The sequence below is a fragment of the Bos grunniens genome, chromosome 20, assembly GCF_055505025.1.
Source record: "Bos grunniens cultivar Pamir isolate PY7600 chromosome 20, Bosgru_T2T1.0, whole genome shotgun sequence".
Classification (NCBI taxonomy): domain Eukaryota; kingdom Metazoa; phylum Chordata; class Mammalia; order Artiodactyla; family Bovidae; genus Bos; species Bos grunniens.
Genome location: NC_141184.1, coordinates 51,366,389 through 51,390,330, shown reverse-complemented (window position 1 = coordinate 51,390,330; position 23,942 = coordinate 51,366,389). Strand labels below are relative to the sequence as shown.

At 42.3% G+C, this 23,942-nt stretch overlaps 1 protein-coding gene across 8 annotated transcripts in view; it reads right to left on the bottom strand.

Moving 5' to 3' along the window:
* RAB3C (RAB3C, member RAS oncogene family) overlaps positions 1 to 23,942 on the bottom strand; it is a 365,186-nt gene that overhangs the window by 50,525 nt on the left and 290,719 nt on the right. Inside the window, exon 4 of one of the 8 annotated variants that reach the window (XM_086361832.1) lies at positions 3,866 to 5,276. The exons of the other annotated variants lie outside the window; for them this stretch is intronic. Within the exon in view, the coding sequence (XP_086217958.1) occupies position 5,276 (1 nt within the window). The 3' untranslated portion in view covers positions 3,866 to 5,275. Of the gene's footprint in view, positions 1 to 3,865; positions 5,277 to 23,942 lie in introns of those variants that run through there. 8 annotated transcript variants of the gene reach the window in all.

Sequence of the window (23,942 nt, the reverse complement as noted above, 5' to 3'; positions counted from 1 at the left end):
GAAATGAATAATGAAATTACTTTGAAGAGTTTCTACTCACATTTAATTTGTATTTGATTCAGACTTAAATCTAATGTTTTAAAAAGCATGTTGCTCACCGAATTATTTTTTGCCCTGTGATGGACTCTATTTGTTCACACTTGTGGTCTGCTTTTATTTGGACTATGAAGATGTTTTAAAATATCATAGCCATATGCTAGCCGTAACCATAGAGGGTAATAGAGTTTCCTTTAGTATTAGCAACATCATTAATTCTTCTGCTTTCTGGACTCAGCATCCCAGCAGTCAGGTTCATAAAAATTCTATCTGCAAGAGCAAACCTGCAATTTCAGGCACCATATTTAGTGGTCATGACTTCCCTCCATCCTTCATGCACTTGCTTTTCTATGACAAGATAACGTTGCCAAGTTCTCTAGCAAAAGGCATTCTGGCGTAAAGATTAGTAAGGGCACAAGTCCAGCAAAATGGAAGCATGTGGTGTGCTGCTGTGCTAAGTCACTTCAGTCGGATCGGACTCTCTGCGACCCCACGGACTGTAGCCCGCCAGGTTCCTCTGTCCATGGGATTCTCCAGGCAAGAATACTGGAGTTGGTTGCCATGCCCTCCTCCAGGGGATCTTCCCAACCCAGGGATCGAACCCTCATCTCTTAAGTCTCTGCATTTGCAGGTGGGTTCTTTACCACTCGCTCCAGATGGAAGCCCCATGTGATGTACCTAGGGAATATTAATAACTCAGTGTCACTGGAACATGGTGTATGAATGGAAGTGAAGAGAAATCGCTCAGTCATGTCCGACTCTTTGCGACCCCATGGACTGTAGCCTACAACGCTCCTCTGTCCATGGGATTTTCCAGGCAAGAGTACTGGAGTGGGTTTCCATTTCCTTCTCCAGAGGATCTTCCCAATCCAGGGATAGAACCTGGAAGGGAATATTAAAGTCCACTGGGTGGAATGATTTTGGTTGCATTTGAAACTATTTAACTTGAACCCCAAATTGTTTCTTTTCAGATAAGAAAAGAATGATATCCCTTGAGAACTATGTCTCTCCCTGAAAAAGGAACTTCTGACTTTAAAATATCACTGAAGAATTTGTGCCTGAAGTGTCCTTAGAGGCAGAACCTTGATAAAAGGAAGAGAAGTTTCTAGTTTTGGAAGATCTTTTAATCAGGAAAGAAAGCTTAGGAGAATGTTAAAAATACTGAATTGGCCAAAAAGTTCATTCGAGTTTTTGAGTAACACTTTATAGAAAAACCAGAACAAACGTTTTGGCCTACCCAATATATGACCCTTGAATCTTAGCATTTTTCAAAATTAGTGATAGAGATGAACAATATAAGAATCCCAGAAACTATAGAAAACTCCCCCAATTCATATTTGCCCCAAACTGAATTGAAATTTGAGAGTGAGTGCCAAGTATGTGGCTGTGAGCTTTCTAGGAGGAGACAGGTCACTAGCAGAAGCCTTGCTTCTCAACTGCAGGACCATCCAGACAAACCTTCTGGCCTGACATGCTGCCTTCCTAACCCTATCATGCCAGAGAAAGTGAGCAGCAGAACACATCTGGTAGATTCATGGTCCTGTTACCCAGGAAAATTTGAGATACAAACCAAAGTAATCCTTTTAAAAGTGTCTACTCTAACAGCAAGTACTTTATTTTCCCATTCTGCATGAAGCAAGGTGATAACATCACTACTAGGCCCTTCTGCTTAGTTGGCAGATGCTATCAATACTATTTGGATCTTGCTAGGCCACCTCATGTAAAGAGTTGACTCATTGGAAAAGACTCTGATGCTGGGAGGGATTGGGGGCAGGAGGAGAAGGGGACGACAGAGGATGAGATGGCTGGATGGCATCACCGACTCGATGGACGTGAGTCTGAGTGAACTCCGGGAGTTGGTGATGGACAGGGAGGCCTGGCATGCTGTGATTCATGGGGTTGCAAAGAGTCGGACATGACTGAGAGACTGATATGATCTGAAGCCATCTATGTATCTGTAGTTCCTTCGTCTCTGTTGCTACCTCTTCACCCCACCACCCACCAACCACTGAAGTGGTTAATTTCTTCCCAGTGAATCTACTGAGATGAAAGCCTTGGTTTGAATGGACATGAGCCAAAGGTATTCTGGCCACTCTCTCCTGTTTGCAAAACACAAGCAATGGGTTTGCATCCAATGAGTCTAACAGTGCTTCTTGACTAGGGGTGATTCTGTCCCCTCAGTGATGTTCAGCACTGTCTGGGCACATTCTTTTATTGTCATGACTGGAGGAAGGAAGTGCTACTGGCATCTAGTGAACAGAGGCCAGAGGCGTTGCTAAATATCCTGCGGTGCACAGGACACCAGCCCCCTTCTCTAACAGAATTGCCTGCATAAACTGTCAACAGTGTCACGGTGGAGAAACCCGGCTTTAATAGTCCAAGTGATCTACTTTCCTAAATAATCACTTACCTAGGGAACTTGTGTTTTATGAAGTCAGAAGAGTCAAGTAAAATGGATTCAAGCTATTAATACTTACGTTGCTTTGAAGACACACAAGCAAGCAACACCTGGATGCTTATAGCTCTTGCTTTATTGGAAAAGTGAAGAAAAAAAAAAAAAACCCCAGACAGAATAGTCTTTCTAAGTAGAATGAGTCTTTTCAGGGGGGTGGCCTTTTTCATATTCAACAACATATGCTAGCCCTGTTTTCATGGAACCACAAGATTCTATGACTAGTTAGAATAGGTTTAAGCTTTCAGTCTCCTTCCTGTGGTTGACCAGAGTTTTTAGTATCCTTCCATCACTAAACATATCCAAGACAATCAGATTCACACTCAAATCTTTTCATCCTCTCCCTCCTCTAAAACCAAGGCAATGGTTGCCTGTGTTTTCTTTCTACAATCACAGCAGCTAGCATTTATTGAGCAGTTACAATGTGCTGGGAGTTTTTAAGAAGATTTTACATATTCCATCTCATTTAATACCTAAAACAACCCCATGAGATGGGACTGATGTTATCCCCATTTTACAGATGAGGAAAATGAGGCAGAAGGATTTGCAGGTTGTTGCCTAGAACTGCATAGCTAGTAAATGGAGGTGTGGGGAAACAAACCTAGGGGGTTAGGTTCCAGACTTGGCATCCTTCACTTCTAGGCTGACATTTGGTGCAAAAGATTAGGTATTTCCTCTTTCTCCCCAGATACATTTTCCTTCTCCCCATTATACTATTTGTTAGTTATGGATTCATAACCTCCACCTCCACCCTCACCAGACCCTCTTCCACATTCTCGCATGGTAGAATTATTCTAGGGGGTGATGGGCTTTGCAGCACTTCATGTCTCCCCTCCACACCCTTGCCTATCCAGGCTGAACACTCACAATATCTTTCTAGGAATATTTCTTGCTACTTCTCTGTTCTCATGAGTTACCCACACTTCTTCAAACAAACCCAACTCATCATCTAAGCACATTTTTCTACATTCTCTGCCTAGAATCATCTGCCTGCCTTGCAAGAGACCCCAATTTGATTCCTGGGTTGGGAAGATCTGCAGGAGAAGGGATAAGCTACCATCTCCAGTATTCTTGGACTTCCCTGGAGGCTCAGCTGGTGAAGAATCTTCCGGCAATATGGGAAAGCTGGGTTCGATCCCTGGTTTGGGAAGATCCCCTGGAGAAGGGAAAGGCTACCCACTCCAGTATTCTGGCCTGGAGAATTCCATGGACAGAGGAGCCTGGTGGGCTACAGTCCATGGGGTCTCAAAGAATAGAACATGACTGAGCAACTTTCACTTTCACTGCCTAGAATACCATCTCTTTCCTTTCAACATACTCAAAGTCTGTCCATTTTTCAACTCCAGGACAAATTCTACCTTCAAGCTATTTTTCCTGTTTTCATTATTAAGTCATTATCAAGTCATTATAGTACTTAATATTTATACTTCTCATTTGGCTTTTAATTCCATATGATATTATTTTGTGTCACTGTAAAAGCGTTATACATGAGTATTTATCTTCTGAGTTATGGGGCAGGATTCTTGAAAACAGAACAATAGACTGCTTTGTATTCTCCAATGTATGGAACCCAATACATATATATGGAGTGCCCAATATATACTTGCTGCTGCTGCTGCTGCTGCTGCTAAGTCGCTTCAGTCGTGTCCAACTCTGTGCAACCCCATAGACGGCAGCCAACCAGGCTCCCCCATCCCTGGGATTCTCCAGGCAAGAACACTAGAGTGGGTTGCCATTTCCTTCTCCAATGCATGTAAGTGAAAAGTGAAAGTGAAGTAGCTCAGTCGTGTCCAACTCATAGCGACCCCATGGACTGCAGCCTACCAGGCTCCTCCATCCATGGGATTTTCCAGGCAAGAGGACTGGAGTGGGGTGCCATTGCCTTAGTAGATGATTAAATCAATGATTGCAGTTTGGAGAAAATGGACCACTCTAGTTCTGAAAATAAATCTAAATATCTAAATAAATCCTAAAGAAATTAAAGCATACCTTTGTGCCTCCTCAATGTTGGCTTTTATTATTACAGTCTCTGGGATATAAAAATCATATAAAACATCCAGTGCAGTCCATGGATGTTCTCAATGAAAGTAGGGAAATGACAAAACCACTATCTTTAGGACTTTACAAGCACCAAAATCTGAAAAACCTATCTTAATGGAAAACCTTTTAGTAGGGAAGTCATAGCTTACATATGGTAGACAGGTGTTCCTTTTAGTATCTTCTGCAAGAAAGGGATGTTGGTTTAACTGAGTGTTTGTGTGTTCACACTGAACTCTGAAGAAACACTGCTAGCACTTTTCTGGTATATGCAACACACGCACACACATGCACACACACACGCACACCACTGTGTACAGTGATTTTGGTTTTTTCCTCCTGTGGCATTTAGGCCAAACCAGCTTTAGAATAATGTTCTATCCTAAATTTGTCTTTATTGCAAATCAAGTGCTAAAGATGTGCTAGCAGTGGTGCTAAATAAGACAGATGCCTCTTTGGGGAGAAGAGAGCAACTGCGAAGCCACATGATTTGCGTGCAGCCCTGAATCCCTTGCTCATACCCTTTCCCTAGTTGGGAGTTTGCCTGAGGAGGAAGAAATCTGGATGGGAAAGCAGAAATTCCTGAGGGCTCTGTGAGATCAGAGGCCTGGGGGAGGAACGGGAGTTTAAAAAGCACACAAGAAAGGAAAAATTCTGATTAAAAACTCCAGTTAAAATCCATGGAGCTCTTAGTACTTTAGTGCAGAGGAAGACAAGAAGATGGCAGGTCAATTGCTTTTTCCCCAGCTTTCTGAAAAATGAAAGAAAAAAAATGTTGGTTGTGTTAAGACTTGTCACAAATAATTTCTATTGAAGAAATTCACTGTCAGATAACTGGATTTAGAGAAAGAACAATTAACTAAAGATCCCCAAAGTTTATACAAATTTCATGTCTTTACAAAGCCCAGAGAACAGGCTGAGTTCCTTTAAAGCTTATTATTATGAACACCTTTTTTTATCTTCCTGGTCTGTATTCTCCAGAGGATTTATGTCTTTAATCTGCATAATACATCACCCCAGCTGAGACTGTGCTGCAGAGTTCTGGATCATTTGCAGAAGGCCAGCTGGCCATGAGAAAACGGGCTGACATAGATGGTCAGAATCTGTCCTTATTTTGGGGGGCTTCCCAGGTGGCACTAGTGGTAAAGAACGCACACCTGTCAGTGCAGGAGACATAAGAGATGCAAGTTCAATTCTTGGGTCAGGAGGATCCCCTGGAGGAGGGCATGGCAACCACTCCAGTATTCTTGCCTGGAGAATCCCATGGACAGAGGAGCCTGGCAGGCTACAGTCCATGGGGTCGCAAAGAACTGGACATGACTGAAGCAACTTAGCACACATGAACAAAGTTGCTTTTGTAAGACAATTAATTTGCTTCTGCTGGTGAACTGCAAACGTTTATCTAGTAAGTCCTGTGCACCTCAGTGGCAGTACACTGATTCTAGGAGACCAAAGGTCACCTTTGACTTGTGACAGCCTTTGAAATCTTGAGAAAGAAAAATGGAACTGGAGGAATCAACCTACCTGACTTCAGGCTCTACTACAAAGCCACAGTTATCAAGACAGTATGGTACTGGCACAAAGACAGAAATATAGATCAATGGAACAAAATAGAAAGCCCAGAGATAAATCCACGCACATATGGACACCTTATCTTTGACAAAGGAGGCAAGAATATACAGTGGATTAAAGACAATCTCTTTAACAAGTGGTGCTGGGAAATCTGGTCAACCACTTGTAAAAGAATGAAACTAGAACACTTTCTAACACCATATACAAAAATAAACTCAAAATGGATTAAAGATCTCAACATAAGACCAGAAACTATAAAACTCCTAGAGGAGAACATAGGCAAAACACTCTCTGACATACATCACAGCAGGATCCTCTATGACCCACCTCCCAGAATATTGGAAATAAAAGCAAAAATAAACAAATGGGACCTAATTAAACTTAAAAGCTTCTGCACATCAAAGGAAACTATTAGCAAGGTGAAAAGACAGCCTTCAGAATGGGAGAAAATAATAGCAAATGAAGCAACCGACAAACAACTAATCTCAAAAATATACAAGCAACTCCTACAGCTCAACTCCAGAAAAATAGATGACCCAATCAAAAAATGGGCCAAAGATCTAAACAGACATTTCTCCAAAGAAGACATACAGATGGCTAACAAACACTTGAAAAGATGCTCAACATCACTCTTTATCAGAGAAATGCAAATCAAAACCACTATGAGGTACCATTTCACACCAGTCAGAATGGCTGCGATCCAAAAGTCTACAAATAATAAATGCTGGAGAGGGTGTGGAGAAAAGGGAACCCTCTTACACTGTTGGTGGGAATGCAAACTAGTACAGCTACTATGGAGAACAGTGTGGAGATTCCTTAAAAAACTGGAAATAGAACTGCCTTATGATCCAGCAATCCCACTGCTGGGCATACACACTGAGGAAACCAGAAGGGAAAGAGACACATGTACCCCAATGTTCATCACAGCACTGTTTATAATAGCCAGGACATGGAAGCAACCTAGATGTCCATCAGCAGATGAATGGATAAGAAAGCTGTGGTACATATACACAATGGAGTATTACTCAGCCATTAAAAAGAATACATTTGAATCAGTTCTAATGAGGTGGATGAAATTGGAGCCTATTATACAGAGTGAAGTAAGCCAGAAGGAAAAACATAAATACAGTATACTAACGCATATATATGGAATTTAGAAAGATGGTAACGATAACCCTGTATACGAGACAGCAAAAGAGACACTGATGTATAGAACAGTCTTATGGACTCTGTGGGAGAGGGTGGGAAGATTTGGAAGAATGGCATTGAAACATATGAAATGTCATGTATGAAACGAGATGCCAGTCCAGGTTCAGTGCACGATGCTGGATGCTTGGGGCTGGTGCGCTGGGAAGGCCCAGGGGGATGGTATGGGGAGGGGGGAGGGAGGAGGGTTCAGGATGGGGAGCATGTGTGTATCTGAAATTAAAAAATTTAAAAAAAAAAAAAGCCTTTGAAATAGAAAGGCATACATGATCTCAGAGAAAGCAAAGACCTAATCCTTCAGCCTAGTCAGGAAACCTGTCTTTCATTTACAACTTTTACCAGAAATGGAGCTCTTCTGCCTAATGCTTCTGGTATGAGAAGCCCAACCCAATACTAAGAGGTAGAGGGCAACCAAGGTGCCGAGTTGGTGACTGGTCTGAGCAGGCAGTTAATCCCAGGAAACTGTATATGAAAGAGTTGACACTTCAACATGGTAATAAGACTTTATTGTCACAGCACTCTATTTAGTTGACAAAAATCTATTTGATTTTTTTCCTCAGATAGCTCAATTATATATTAACACCATCCTCTTAGAAACAAGGCATGGTTATGGAAGATAACAACCTTAACAGTGAGAAGTGCCAGTCAGGCAGTACATTGCTGATTGTCACTTCTAAATCAGTTTCCTTCTGGGAACACGGATACCTGCTGGAGACATTATCTGCCAGCCTCCTTATAGCTAGCTATGGCTATACAACTGTGGTGGTTAATTTTATGAGGCAACTTGACTGGACCAAAGGATGCCCAATAGCTGGTTAGACATTATTTTTGGGTGTTTCTAGGAGAGATTTGCATTTGAGTCAGTGGACTGAGTAAAGCACAGGGCCTTCGCCAACAGTGGGCATCAACCAACACAATGAGGGAATGATCAGAACAAAAGGGCAGAGAAAGGTTGGATTTATTGTCTGCCTGACTGTAAGCTGTGGTACTGATCTTCTCTTGCCCTCAGCCATTCTGGTTTCCAGCCTTCAAACCCAAGCTGAACTCTCCACCATCCGCTCCCTATCTTTCAGGCTTCAAAACTACACCACTGACTTTCCTGAGTCTCCAGCTTGCAGATGGTACATCATCGGACTTCATCTCCATATTTGTATAAGCTGATTCCCTTTAACGTGTCTATGTGCTGTGCGGTGCTAAGTCACTGCAGTCCCACTCTTTGCGACACTGTGGACTGTAGCCCACCAGGCTCCTCTGTCCATGAGATTCTCCAGAAAGAATATTGGAGTGGGGTGCCATTCCCTCCTTCAGGGGATCTTCCTGACCCAAGGATTCAACCTGTGTCTCTAAAGTCTCCTGCATTGTCAGGCAGGCTCTTTACCACTGGTACCATCTGGGAAGCCCATCTATTGTTCAGCCACTCAGTCGTGTGACTCTTTGTGACCCCATGGACTACAGCACACCAAGCTTCCTTGTCCTTCACCATCTCCTGGAGTTTGCGCAAACTTATGTTCGTTGAGTCAGTGATGCCATCCAACCATCTTGTCCTTGGTGATTCGATGTAAGCTAATTTAAAATTGTATATATTTAAGGCATACAACTTGGTGATTTGATATATGTATCAAAGCTAATTAATATATCCATCACCTCACATAGTTACTATTTTCAATTTTTCTTTTTTGATATGAGAGTTTAAGATCAATCCTCTTAGCAAATTTCTAGTAAGCAATATTGCTAACCATAGTTACATTGTTGTACAGTGGATCTCTAGAAATTATTCATGTTGTATAACTAAAACTTTGTATCACTTGACCAACATGTCTCCCATCCCTCCTGCCCCCAGTAACAACCAGTCTTCTATTTCTATCATTTGACTATTTAGATTCTAGATGTAGAGAAGTTCATGCCAGATTTGGCTTTCTGTATATGGCTTATTCCACTTAGCATAATGTCCTCCAAGTTTATCCATGTCACGAATGGCAGAATTTCCTTCTTTTATGAGTAATATTCCATGGTATATGTGCATAAGATACGTGTAGATACATCACATTTTCTTTATCCCTTCATCCATCAATGGACTTCTAGACTGTCTCCATATCTTGGCTGTTGTGAATAATGCTATAATAAACATGGGCTTGTAGATCCCTCCTTAAAAGGGGGTTTTCATTTTCTTTGCATATATGACCAGGAGAGAGATAGCTGGATCATATAGTAGTTCTATTTTTCATTTTTTGTAGAACCTCCATAATATTTTTCATAATGGCCATACCAACTTTTATACCCACCAACAGTATCTGAGGGTTCCCTTTTCTCCTCATTCTTACCAATATTTGTTATCTTTCACCTTTCTGATAAATGACTTTCTAACAAGTCTGAGGAGAGATCTCATTGTTTTTATTTGCATTTCTCTTATAATTAGTGAATTTGAGCACCTTTTCATATACCTGTTGGCTAATTACATGTCTTCTTTTCAGAAATATCCACATCTTTTGCCCATTTTTAAAAATTGAGTCATATGATGAGTGAAAGGAGGTTTTGACTGTGGATAAGTCAGATTGATTTACTGTAACTAAATGCAATTTTTACTTTCAAAAAAAAGGTTTTTTTCATACCTCAGATTTAAAAAAAATCTTTCAAATTCATATTTCTTCATTCCAATCCCAAAGAAAGGCAATGCCAAAGAATGCTCAAACTACCACACAATTGCACTCATCTCACACACTAGTAAAGTAATGCTCAAAATTCTCCAAGCCAGGCTTCAGCAATATGTGAACTGTGAACTTCCTGATGTTCAAGATGATTTTAGAAAAGGCAGAGGAACCAGAGATCAAATTGCCAACATCTGCTGGATCATCGAAAAAGCAAGAGAGTTCCAGAAAAACATCTATTTCTGCTTTATTGACTATGCCAAAGCCTTTGACTGTGTGGATCACAATCAACTGTGGAAAATTCTGAAAGAGATGGGAATACCAGACCACCTGACCTGCCTCTTGAGAAACCTATATGCAGGTCAGGAAGCAACAGTTAGAACTGGACATGGAACAACAGACTGGTTCCAAATAGGAAAAGGAGTACGTCAAGGCTGTATAGTCACCTTGCTTATTTAACTTATATGCAGAGTACGTCATGAGAAACTCTGGACTGGAAGAAGCACAAGCTGAAATCAAGATTGCCGGGAGAAATATCAATCACCTCAGATATGCAGATGACACCACCCTTATGGCAGAAAGTGAAGAGGAACTAAAAAGCCTCTTGATGAAAGTGAAAGTGGAGAGTGAAAAAGTTGGCTTAAAGCTCAACATTCAGAAAACAAAGATCATGACATCCGGTCCCATCACTTCATGGGAAATAGATGGGGAAACAGTGGAAACAGTGTCAGACTTTATTTTTCTGGGCTCCAAAATCACTGCAGATGGTGACTGCAGCCATGAAACTAAAAGACGCTTACTCCTTGGCAGGAAAGTTATGACCAACCTAGATAGCATATTCAAAAGCAGAGGCATTACTTTGCCAACAAAGGTCTGTCTAGTCAAGGCTATGCTTTTAGTCATATATGGATGTGAGAGTTAGACTGTGAATAAAGCTGAGCGCCAAAGAATTGATGCTTTTGAACTGTGGTGTTGGAGAAGACTCTTGAGAGTCCCTTGGACTGCAAGGAGATCCAACCAGTCCATTCTGAAGGAGATCAGCCCTGGGATTTCTTTGGAAGGAATGATGCTAAAGCTGAAACTCCAATACTTTGGCCACCTCATGTGAAGAGTTGACTCACTGTAAAAGACTCTGATGCTGGGAGGGATTGGGGGCAGGAGGAGAAGGGGACAACAGAGGATGAGATGGCTGGATGGCATCACTGACTCAATAGACGTGAGTCTCAGTGAACTCCAGGAGTTGATGATGGACAGGGAGGCCTGGCATGCTGCAATTCATGCGGTCGCAAAGAGTTGGACATGACTGAGCGACTGAACTGAACTTTTTATATACGTTTAACGATTCATAGAGAAACACTGTATCTAATGCTTCACTCAACAGGTAAATTTTCAAACATCCCAAAACCTTGTGCATGGTTTTATGGAGGACAGAAAAGAATGCAGCTCCATACTTTCTTTGCTGTTGCAAGACTCCAATAATCATCACTAAGGGTGTGACAGCTAGAAAGTTAAGAGAGCACAAAGGCCATTCAACTTTTCAGGTTTTGGTAAGGAGCAGATTTTCTATGGTGTGTCCTAGGTTGCTTCAGTGTCCAACTCTTTGTGATGCTATGGACTGTAGCCCACCAGGCTCCTCTGTCCATGGGATTCTCCAGGCAGGAATACTGGAGTAGGTTGCTGTTTCCTTCTTCAGGACATCTTCCTGACCCAGGGATCAAACCTGCATCTCTTACATCTCCTGCATTGGTAGGTGGGTTCTTTACCACTAATGCCGCCTGGGATTTAATCCCTAGCCAGTTTTTGCAGACTCCCATGAAGTGGTCCATGCATTACAACAAGTTGTCATACCACACCATTTTAAAAGTTAACTTTATGCAAAGCACTGGAAATCCTAGGAACTGCTGGTCTCATTACATCTCCAGAGGGTTGACCTCTGTCCAGAAAAAGAGATGATCCCATAAAGGTTCTGGGGCTGAGATATTAACAATTTTTTAACTTCCATAATTATCTCTGCTAAGAGATGATGCTATGCTGTAACCCAATAAGAAAGAAAGTCAGGAGCTTTGTATGCCAAACTTGGAGGAATTCAATCTTTAATGGTTGCCTGTATCTGAAGGATCTGAATTTTAACCTAGCCTCTGACACTCACATGTTCTTGGTTCCCATTGGCTCTTGTGTCAGAGCCAATGGGAACCACACAGGCTACTCTCTCATGCAGCACCACCAGTTTCCTAGATTCCACCATGATGGAATTCTGCATGTTGCTCTGATTTTTACCCTTTTCATGGTTTCATGCAATCTCGACCTTGCCCAGATCTACAGAACTGATCCTTGCAACTCTAATTGAGACATGTGGTCCTACTCCTGCTGCTTATTTCAAACATGGGTGTGTATATTTCTTTGCTAGAAACCCTTTAGAGTCCAAGAGAGGAAAAGTACCCAGTGTGAGTAGTGAGTCCTGTGGCCAAGAGACATACAACCATATTCCTCAAGGGGGTACCATAGTCCCAAGCCTCTGCAGGGGCTTTTGCAGCCCTGTTGATATTCTTTTATCTACCTGGACCCTCAGATATGTACCCACCTCAAGTGTGTGTGTGTGTGTGTGTGTGTGTGTGTGTGTGTGTGTTAGTCACTCAATCATGTCCGACTCATTGTGACCCCATGGACTGTAGTCTGCTAGGCTCTTCTGTCCATGGAATTCTCTAGGCAGGAATACTGGAATGGGTTGCCATTTCCTTCTCCAGGGGATCTTAGAAACCCAGGGGTCAAACCTGGGTTTCCAGCATTGCAGGCAGATTCTTTACCGTCTGAGCCACCAGGGGCCCTCAGGAATGTACCCAGGGTAGATGTATTTAGGCTCTTAAATACATTGACTGTGACCAAAATGGCAGTTATTCCAGGTGGGAGGGAAGTGACTCTGAATTCATGTGGTAAAGCCATATTTTCACTAGAAATGACTAGAGACAGCCTGGAAAATTATTTAGTGGCATTGAGTTACACAAGAGGATGAAAGGCTTGATCAAAAGTCTCTCAGAGCTACTAAGCTAGTACTTAAGGATCCAGTCTCCCACATTCTCTTTATTGTTTTTCCCTCAAACTTACTAAAAAATTCCATTCAAAAACTGTGAAAGGTCCCCTGCAAAATGTGATTTCCCCTGCTCTTCCCCTCCACGTGTGGCAGCTGAAACACAGCGCAGGCTGGACTCTGACTCATTCCCCACAGGAGGCACTGAAGCACAGCTCTTTCATTGTACAGAGACACTGCAGGGATTTATTTAAACATTAAAAAACACCCATTTTTAGGAGCAGAGAAAATAAGCATTTCCTAGTGAGAGGGAAGTGCCAACCTATATAGAATAGCTTCCAACCCTTGGATTATATTTTCCTGCTCTTAAAGAACAAATTGCTAATGATACCACTAACCTACTGTGGGCTTTTCCCTCCTCTCTGCACAGCACACTCTCCAAAAAAAGATCTGGCTCCTGTCAGCAATTCACAAAATCCAAAAGCTAGATGTAGGATAAAACCCACATAAGGGAGAAGTGGGGCTACTGCCCACAAGCCACCAAGGAATAAGCTTCCTTTTTACCTAGTTATAGTAACTGAAGACATTTAATCAGGACTTATTTACCTACTATAAAAATACATTATCAAGGAGCAACATACCTAAAGGTATTTAATATCTTTAATAACAAGGTATTAAAAGAAAATTTAAACTGCCAAACGCCATCCACCACGGAGCCTGAGCCGATTTATCTAAATTCATGAACATGAAGTAGACATTACCAGAGATGGATATTTTCAAATTCAATTGAATACATTATTGCATGATTAATCACCTCATACACACCAGATAGAGCAGATCATAGTTTTCATAAATAGTTGATAAATTCTTTGAAGAAGGGGGTCAAAGGATTTGAAGAGAAGCCCTCACCTGCACCCTTCCTTCCTTCAGATGTCATCAGTGGGAAATAAGTCCACAAGAACGGGTACTATGCTGACCTCTTTAGAGCTGTCTTCTGCTGTCTACTAGGTTTTGTGTTCTGAGATGACGAAAAGTCAGAGTTAATTTAGATCTCAGCATTCCACAAGGGTTTGCGTTGGGCCTTAATAACTGATGTCAAGTGAATCCAAAAGCACTGTCTGTAAATTTCATAGGAGAAGGAAAAGCCTGCCTGTTTCATAAGGGGTTGGGGAAGGAGGGCAGCAGTAGACTTGTACTCCAAACCCAGGCCCTCAGCTCTCAGGAGAGACCCCTCTCTCTTCTGGTCTGAGAAACTGATGGAAATACATGACATTCTTTTTCAAGACCATCTCACACTGATTGTGGTCACACTGACTATCCCAGGGCCAAAATATATTCCTGAACAGCTTGTAGAGTCAGAAAGTCCTGGGTTTGAATATAAGCTCTAGCACGTACTGGCTGGGTGGCCTCAACCTAAGTTTCCATTCTTGAGAAAGTAGGATCAATAGTACTGTGTGTTCTCCCAATTCTGTTTTAAAAAGTTCAAGCCTACAGACAGTTTGAAGCTATCATATGTCTCAATTTCACAAAAGTTCATGAATTCTTGACATTCTGCCACATTTGCTTTCTCTCCGTGTAACACTTTAGTTGTTTTTGAACTCTTCAAAAGTAAATTGCAAACTTGATGGTACTTAAATACTTCACAGATTTCTAAGACTAGAAGACAGTTCCCTCCCTAACCACAGCTCCAAGTCAACCAAGAAATCTGACCCAATGTTATTGTTATTATCTAAAATGCAGACTACCTTCAGATTTCCCCAGTAATTCCAGTAATAACTTTGTACCTGGTTTTTATCCATCCAGGATAACCAAAGACCACACACTTCATTTAGTTGTTGTCTCTGTAGTCTGTTTTAGTTTAGATCACTTTCCTTTGTTTTTTCATGGCATTGATAGTTTTGAAGAATTCAGGCCATTTGTGGCCACTTCTAAAATGTCCCTAAATCTGAATTTGTCTGTTTCCTCATGGCTATATTCAGGCTAAACGTTTCAGTGAGAACACTTCCCATTACAAACCAACACAAGGCACATAATACCAGTTTGTCCCATTACTGGTGATTTACTTTGTTCATGTGGCTCATGTATCACAAGTTTTACTATTGTAAAGGGATCTCTTAGCTCTCTGTAATTAATAACTAACCAGGGCATGATGTTTTGAGACTGTGCATCTTCTGTCCACTTTATCATTTAGCATCCATTGATGACTTGCTTCAATCAGTTATTCCATTCATGGTTAAAAAATAGCAAATTTTCCAGTCCCGTTTTTCGTTCTGTTAACTGACATTGTTCTATAAAGAGCTCCCCAAGCGCAGGCGGCTGCGACCGGCGCACTAAGCGTGGCCGAGAGGAGCTACCCCACGTCCGAGGTCAGGGGCAGAAGCCGGGAGGACCTCATGCCCGAAGGGCGGTGGCCAAGAGGAGTTACCCCACGTCTGAGGTCAGGGGCAGCGGCCGAGAATGCCAGGCTGCGATGGCGCAGGAACGGCCGAGAGGAGCTACCCCGCGTCCAAGGTCAGGGGCAGCGACGAGAGGAGTTACCCCGCATCCGAGGTCAGGGGTGGCGACGAGAGGAGCTACCCCATGCCCCCAAGCCCGAGGCCAGGGGCGGCGGCCAGGAGGAGCAACCCCACGTCCAAGGAGCCGTGGCTGCGCGGGCGCAGGAGGGCCTAGAGGAGCTATCCCACATTGAAGGTCAGGAAGGGCGGCGGTGAGGAGATACCCCACGTCCAAGGTAAGGAGCAGCGGCTGTGCTTTCCTGGAGCAGCCGTAAAGAGATACCCCACGCCCAAGGTAAGAGAAACCCAAGTAAGATGGTAGGTGTTGCAAGAGGGCATCAGAGGGCAGACACACTGAAACCATACTCACAGAAAACTAGTCAATCTAATCACACTAGGACCACAGCCTTGTCTAACTCAACGAAACTAAGCCATGCCCGTGGGGCAACCCAAGATGGGCAGGTCATGGTGGAGAGGTCTGACAGAATGTGGTCCACTGGAGAAGGGAATGTCAAACCACTTCAGTATTCTTGCCTTGAGAACCCCATGAACAGTATAAAAAGGCAAAATGATAGGATACTGAATGCTACTGGAGATTAGTGGAGAAATAACTCCAGAAAGAATGAAGGGATGGAGCCAAAGCAAAAAGAATACCCAGCTGTGGATGTGACTGGTGATAGAAGCAAGGTCCGATGCTGTAAAGGGCAATATTGCATAGGAACTTGGAATGTCAGGTCCATGAATCAAGGCAAACTGGAAGTGGTCAAACAAGAGATAGCAAGAGTGAATGTCGACATTCTAGGAATCAGCAAACTAAAAAGGACTGGAATGGGTGAATTTAACTTAGATGACCATTATATCTACTACTGCGGGCAGGAATCCCTCAGAAGAAATGGAGTAGCCATCATGATCAACAGAAGAGTCTGAAATGCAGTACTTGGATGCAATCTCAAAAACGACAGAATGATCTCTGTTCGTTTCCAAGGCAAACCATTCAATATCACAGTAATCCAAGTCTATGCCCAAACCAGTAATGCTGAAGAAGCTGAAGTTGAATGATTCTATGAAGACCTACAAGACCTTTTAGAACTAACACCCCAAAAAGATGTCCTTTTCATTATAGGGGACTGGAATACAAAAGTAGGAAGTCAAGAAACACCTGGAGTAACAGGCAAATTTGGCCTTGGAATACGGATGAAGCAGGGCAAAGACTAACAGAGTTTTGCCAAGAAAATGCACTGGTCATAACAAACACCCTCTTCCAACAACACAAGAGAAGACTCTATACATGGACATCACCAGATGGTCAACACCGAAATCAGATTGATTATATTCTTTGCAGCCAAAGATGGAAAAGCTCTATACAGTCAGCAAAAACAAGACCAGGAGCTGACTGTGGCTCAGACCATGAACTCCTTATTGCCAAATTCAGACTTCAATTGAAGAAAGGAGGGAAAACCACTAGACCATTCAGGTATGACCTAAATCAAATCCCTTATGATTATACAGTGGAAGTGAGAAATAGATTTAAGGGCCTAGATCTGATAGATAGAGTGCCTGATGAACTATGGAATGAGGTTCATGACACTGTACAGGAGACAGGGATCAAGACCATCCCCATGGAAAAGAAATGCAAAAAAGCAAAATGGCTGTCTGGGGAGGCCTTACATATAGCTGTGAAGAGAAGACAAGTGAAAAGCAAAGGAGAAAAGGAAAGATATAAACATCTGAATGCAGAGTTCCAAAGAATAGCAAGAAGAGATAAGAAAGCCTTCTTCAGCGATCAATGCAAAGAAATAGAGGAATACAACAGAATGGAAAAGACTAGAGATCTCTTCAAGAAAATTAGAGATACCAAGGGAACATTTCATGCAAAGATGGGCTCGATAAAGGACAGAAATGATATGGACCTAACAGAAGCAGAAGATATTAAGAAGAGATGGCAAGAATACACAGAAGAACTGTACAAAAAAGATCTTCACGACCCACATAATCACGATGGTGTGATCACTGACCTAGAGCCAGACATCCTTGAATGTGAAGTCAAGTGGGCCTTAGAAAGCATCACTACACACAAAGCTAGTGGAGGTGATGGAATTCCAGTTGAGCTGTTTCAAATCCTGAAAGATGATGCTGTGAAAGTGCTGCACTCAATATGCCAGCAAATTTGGAAAACTCAGCAGTGGCCACAGGACTGGAAAAGGTCAGTTTTCATTCCAATCCCAAAGAAAGGCAATGCCAAAGAATGCTCAAACTACCGCACAATTGCACTCATCTCACATGCTAGTAAAGTAATGCTCAAAATTCTCCAAGCCAGGCTTCAGCAATACGTGAACCGTGAACTTCCTGATGTTCAAGCTGGTATTAGAAAAGGCAGAGGAACCAGAGATCAAATTGCCAACATCTGCTGGATCATCAAAAAAGCAAGAGAGTTCCAGAAAAACATCTATTTCTGCTTTATTGACTATGCCAAAGCCTTTGACTGTGGATCATAATCAACTGTGGAAAATTCTGAAAGAGATGGGAATACCAGACCACCTGATCGGCCTCTTGAGAAATTTGTATGCAGGTCAGGAAGCAACAGTTAGAACTGGACATGGAACAACAGACTGGTTCCAAATAGGAAAAGGAGTACCTCAAGGCTGTATATTGTCACCCTGCTTATTTAACTTATATGCAGAGTACATCATGAGAAACGCTGGACTGGAAGAAACACAAGCTGGAATCAAGATTGCCGGGAGAAATATCAATCACCTCAGATATGCAGATGACACCACCCTTATGGCAGAAAGTGAAGAGGAACTAAAAAGCCTCTTGATGAAAGTGAAAGTGGAGAGTGAAAAAGTTGGCTTAAAGCTCAACATTCAGAAAACGAAGATCATGGCATCCGGTCCCATCACTTCATGGGAAACAGATGGGGAAACAGTGGAAACAGTGTCAGACTTTATTTTTGGGGGCTCCAAAATCACTGCAGATGGTTGACTGCATCCATGAAATTACAAGACGCTTACTCCTTGGAAGGAAAGTTATGACCAGCCTAGATAGCATATTCAAAAGCAGAGACATTACTTTGCCAACAAAGGTTCATCTATTCAAGCCTATGGTTTTTCCTGTGGTCATGTATGGATGTGAGAGTTGGACTGTAAAGAAGGCTGAGCGCCAAATAATTGATGCTTTTGAATTGTGGTGTTGGAGAGGACTCTTGAGAGTCCATTGAACTGCAAGGAGATCCAACCAGTCCATTCTGAAGGAGATCAGCCCTGGGATTTCTTTGGAAGGAATGATGCTAAAGCTGAAACTCCAGTACTTTGGCCACCTCATGCGAAGAGTTGACTCATTGGAAAAGACTCTGATGCTGGGAGAGATTGGGGGCAGGAGGAGAAGGGGACGATAGAGGATGAGATGGCTGGATGGCATCACTGACTCGATGGATGTGAGTCTGGGTGAACTCCTGGAGTTAGTGATTGATAGGGAGGCCTGGTGTGCTTCGATTCATGGAGTCGCAAAGAGTCGGACACGACTGAGCGACTGAACTGAACTGAACTGAGAGATTATTTTATTTATTTAGTTTTTGGTCATGCCTTCGAGCTTGTAGGATCTTAGTTCCCCACTAAGGAATCAAACTCAGACCCTCAGCCATAAAAGTGCCAAGTCCTAACAACTGGATAACCAGGGAATTCCCCACAGGGATTATTTTAAATTTAACATGTTCAGTTCAGTCGCTCAGTCATGTCCAACTCTTTGTGACCCCACGGACTGCAGCAAGCCAGGCTTCCCTGTCCATCACCAACTCCCAGAGCTTACTCAAACTCACGTCTGTCAAAACAGTGATGCCATCCAACCATCTCATCCTCTGTCAACCCTTTGCTCCCACCTTTAAACTTTCCCAGCATCAGGGTCTTTTCCAGTGAGTCAGTTCTTCACATCAGGTGGCAAAGTATTGGGAGTTTCAGCTTCAGCATCAGTCCTCCCAATGAATACTATGCTATGCTATGCTAAGTCGCTTCAGTCATGTCCGACTCTGTGCGACCCCATAAACGGCAGCCCACCAGGCTCAGCTGTCCCTGGGATTCTCCAGGCAAGAATACTGGAGTGGGTTGTCATTTCTTTCTCCAATGCATGAAAGAGAAAAGTGAAAGTGAATTCGCTCAGTCGTGTCCGCCTCTTCGCAACCCCATGGACTGCAGCCTACCAGGCTCCTCCGTCCATGGGATTTTCCAGGCAAGAGTACTGGAGTGGGTTGCCATTGCCTTCTCCATCCCAATGAATAGTCAGAACTGATTTCCTTTAGGATTGACTGGTTGGATCTCCTTGCAGTCTAAGGGACTCTGAAGAGTCTTCTCCAACACCACAGTTCAAAAGCATTGATTCTTTGGTGTTCAGCCTTCTTTATAGTCCAGCTGTCACATCCATACATGACTACTGGAAAAACCACAGCTTTGACTAGACAGACCTTTGTTGGCAAAGTAATGTCTTTGCTTTTTAGAATACACTGTCTAGGTTGGTCATAGCTTTTCTTCCAAGGAGCAAGCATCTTTTAATTTCTTGGCTGCTCTCACCATCTGCAGTGATTTTGGAGCCCAAAAGAACAAAGTCTCTCACTGTTTCCATTGTTTCCCTATCTATTTGCCATGAAGTGATGGGACTGGATGCCATGATCTTAGTTTTCTGAATGTTGAGCTTTAGGCCAACTTTTTCACTCTCCTCTTTCACTTTCATCAGGAGGCTCTTCAGTTCTTCACTTTCTGCCATAAAGGTGGTGTCATTGATTATCTGAGGTTATTGGTATTTCTCCCAGCAATCTTGATTCCAGCTTGTGCTTCATCCAGTTTCGTGTGTCTCATGATGTACTCTGCATATAAGTTAAATAAGCAGGACGACAATATACAGCCTTGACGTACTCCTTTCCCTATTTGGAACCAGTCTGTTGTTCCATGTGCAGTTCTAACTGCTGCTTCCTGACCTGCATACAGATTTCTCAAGAGGCAGGTGAGGTGGTCTGGTATTCCCATCTCTCTAAGACTTTTCCACAGTTTGTTGTGGAATGACTTAGAATTGCCTTTGTATGATTTGTGCTTGTGATCCATAGACTTTTCCAGTTTCTTCTGATCTACACAGTCAAAGGCGTTGGTGTAGTCAATAAACCAGAAGTAGATGTTTTTATGGTATTCTCTTGCTTTTTCAGTGATCCAGCAGATGTTGGCAATTTGATCTCTGGTTCCTCTGCCTTTTCTAAATCCAGCTTGAACATCTGGAAGTTCACGGTTCATGTACTTTGAAGCATGGCTTGGAGAATTTTGAGCATTACTTTGCTAGAGTGTGAGAGCAGTGTAACTGTGTGGTAGTTTGAGCATTCTTTGGCATTGCCTCTCTTTGGGATTGGAAGGAAAACTGACCTTTTTCAGTCCTGTGGCCACTGCTGAGTTTTCAAAATTTGGTGGCAGACTGAGTGCAGGACTTTCACAGCATCATCTTTTAGGATTTGAAATAGCTCAACTGGAATTCCATCACCTCCCCTAGCTTTGTACGTGGTGATAATTCCTAAGGCCCACTTGACTTCACATTCCAGGATGTCTGGTTCTAGGTGAGTGATCACACTGTCATGATTATTTGGGTCATGAAGATCTTTTTTGTATAGTTCTTCTGTGTATTGTTGCCACCTCTTAATATCTTCTGCTTCTGTTAGGTCCATACCATTTCTGTTCTTTATTGTTCCCATCTTTGCATGAAATATTTCCTTGGTATCTCTAATTTTCTTGAAGAGATCTGTAGTCTTTCCCATTCTATTATTTTCCTCTATTTCTTTGCACTGATCACTGAAGAAGGCTTTCTTATCTCTCCTTGTATTCTTTGGAACTCTGTATTTAAATGCATATATCTTTCCTTTTCTCCTTTGCCTTTAGCTTCTCATCTTTCTCACCTATTTGTAAGGTGTCCTCAGACAATCGTTTTATCTTTTTAACATTTAACACGTTACAATCTAATAAAGAGTTGTGATGGTTAGAACAAAAGTATCAAACATTCGGCACATATTTGGACCACAGTGGGTATCTGATAAGCGGTGGTGAGACAGGCCTGAGACCTGACACTGTTCGCTGCAACCCTGCATTGCTTACACCTGGACACCCGAAAGTTTTTAATTACATAGATGAGGAGTTGCCTTGAGGTATTTATGCTACTTGGAGCAAACACTAAGAACTAATAGAGAAGGCTTTGGGGTTCCTGGACCCTATTGAACTTATATTTCTTTCCTTGTAATCATCTCTGATTCACAGGAAAGGCCATCTGCTGGGCAAACACATTACGTAAGTGAACCTGACCAGTGGAGATACAGATCTGAGGGGCGTGATTTTACTGGAGCTAGTCATCTGCAGTTGTCCTAGGAATTGTAAAGAGAAGGCAGGCAAACACTTGGAGGGGTGAACTGATGTACTGTTGCGCTTAACTATGCTTTATTCTGTTGGAAGATCCTCCCATCTTCATAGTCTTCCTCTTTTTTTTTCCCTCTCCCTGCTTTTTCCTTCCCTTACATCTTATACCCTCATTGCTAGTCTACCTTCTTGCTTGCTTTTTCTTTTAGTCCCAAGGCTGCCTCAGTCCTTGCTGAGGGTGCGGTTCTCTGACGACAACCCCCAGCCGCAGGGAATGGAGGCTTCGTGAGCTAGAAAAGACTGCACCCACTCTCTCTCCTCTGAATCTTTCCCTCTTAACTCTCACTTTCCTCAATCATTTCACAAGGCGTTCTGATCTTTTACCTTAAATAATGTTGAACATACATTTCTCAGGCTTTTCAGGCAGCTCAGCAGTAAAGAATCTGCCTGCCAGTATAGGAGATGCAAGTTCAATCCCTGGGTCAGGAAGATTCCAGGAGTAGGAAATGGCACCCACTCCAGTATTCTTGCCTGGGAAATCCCATGGACAGAGGAGCTGGTGGGGTCCAGTCCACGGGGTTGCAAAAGAGTTGGACACACCTGAGCAGCCTAATGTGATGTGGCGTTTTTAAGATATGATAGTTAAAAAAAATTTCAGGTTGACAGATACTCAGCAGACCAGTGTGGGTAGGTTGGGTGTGGCCAGAGCTCTGAAGGGACAAAGTCCATTGGATGCACAGAGCAAGGATTAGGGAAATACTCAGCTCTGTCATTTACTAGATAAATAATTTGAGAAAATGACTAAACTTCCCTGAGCCTCACTCCCCTCATCTGGGGAGAATATCCCTTTCACAAGAGATTTATAAAAATTGATGCATTATTTAGTTCTGTCTGGAATACTTTATCAATGCTTGTTTACATCAACTAATTAAAACTGATGATTCATTTATAAAAAACTGAATCGATCAGTTAATATTCACATTGATGGGCATTCAACATAAAGTCACAGCAAAAGAATTTTTAAAAGCATAAACAATAAGACAGCCTGAGCAATGTTATTTCATGCTCCTCAGTTGAGAAACCATTGGAAGTCATTGCTTCTAATATTGCTTTTTTTCTGTTTCATATAATCCTATAAGAACCAAGGAATAAGTTACCATGTTTCTCGGAAGATTCTATGTTTTGTTGTATTTGCCTATTTTTTTTCTTTCTTTTGCAATTGTGAATTTTATAATGAAGGACCAAAAAAGAAAAAACTTCAGTATTAAATAGATAAAATAATTTTATACATTTTTGAGGGAGATTCAAGTAATATATTACCTATGCTTTTCACTGTGCTTCATGGTATGAAAAGTTCTTTAGTGATCTACTCTTAAGAACAAAGGTCATACATTTTAATATACATCCTGCTGAGAAACTTGAAGCTGATTTATGACCCTTCAAACCTGCACCTTTGCATTCTGCATGCATAATTTTAAGAGTTCATGGTTTCAGTGAAGGGGAAAAAGCAAAGATTTCTTCCATTTTTTAAATAATTAAATTCCTTTTCTATATTGAGATGATCTCTAAGATGAAAGAAGGATATAGACAATAAAATGGCAAAACAGAAATGGAAAATCAGGACCATAGTGAAATGTAGAATATTATGAACACAGAAAAATACAAATCCAGTCACCGGTAAGGGGTTCCCTCACTGAGTGCCCACCAAAAACACATGGGGTGCTTTGAAGATCTGTAGTTCTGGGGCCTCCTCCCAGACATACTGAATCAGGCTCTCCAGAGGTGAGGCCTGGAAACTGGACTTTTAAAAAAGCTCCTCACATTTGGGAATAACTGATGTATACTTTTGGAGAAGGAAACAGCAACCCACTCCAGTGTTCTTGCCTGGAGAATCCCAAGGACAGAGGAGCCTGGTGGGCTGCCATCTATGGAGTCACACAGAGTTGGACACGACCGAAGCAACTCAGCAGCAGATGTATACTTTAGTGTTACACATGTGTGTATATGTGAGAGAAAGAGGGGACAGTGTTAGGGAGAAGGGGTGGGGAGGGCAGAGAGGCTGGGCTGGTAGTAGGGGAGTAAAGGCACATCAGTATAGTATTC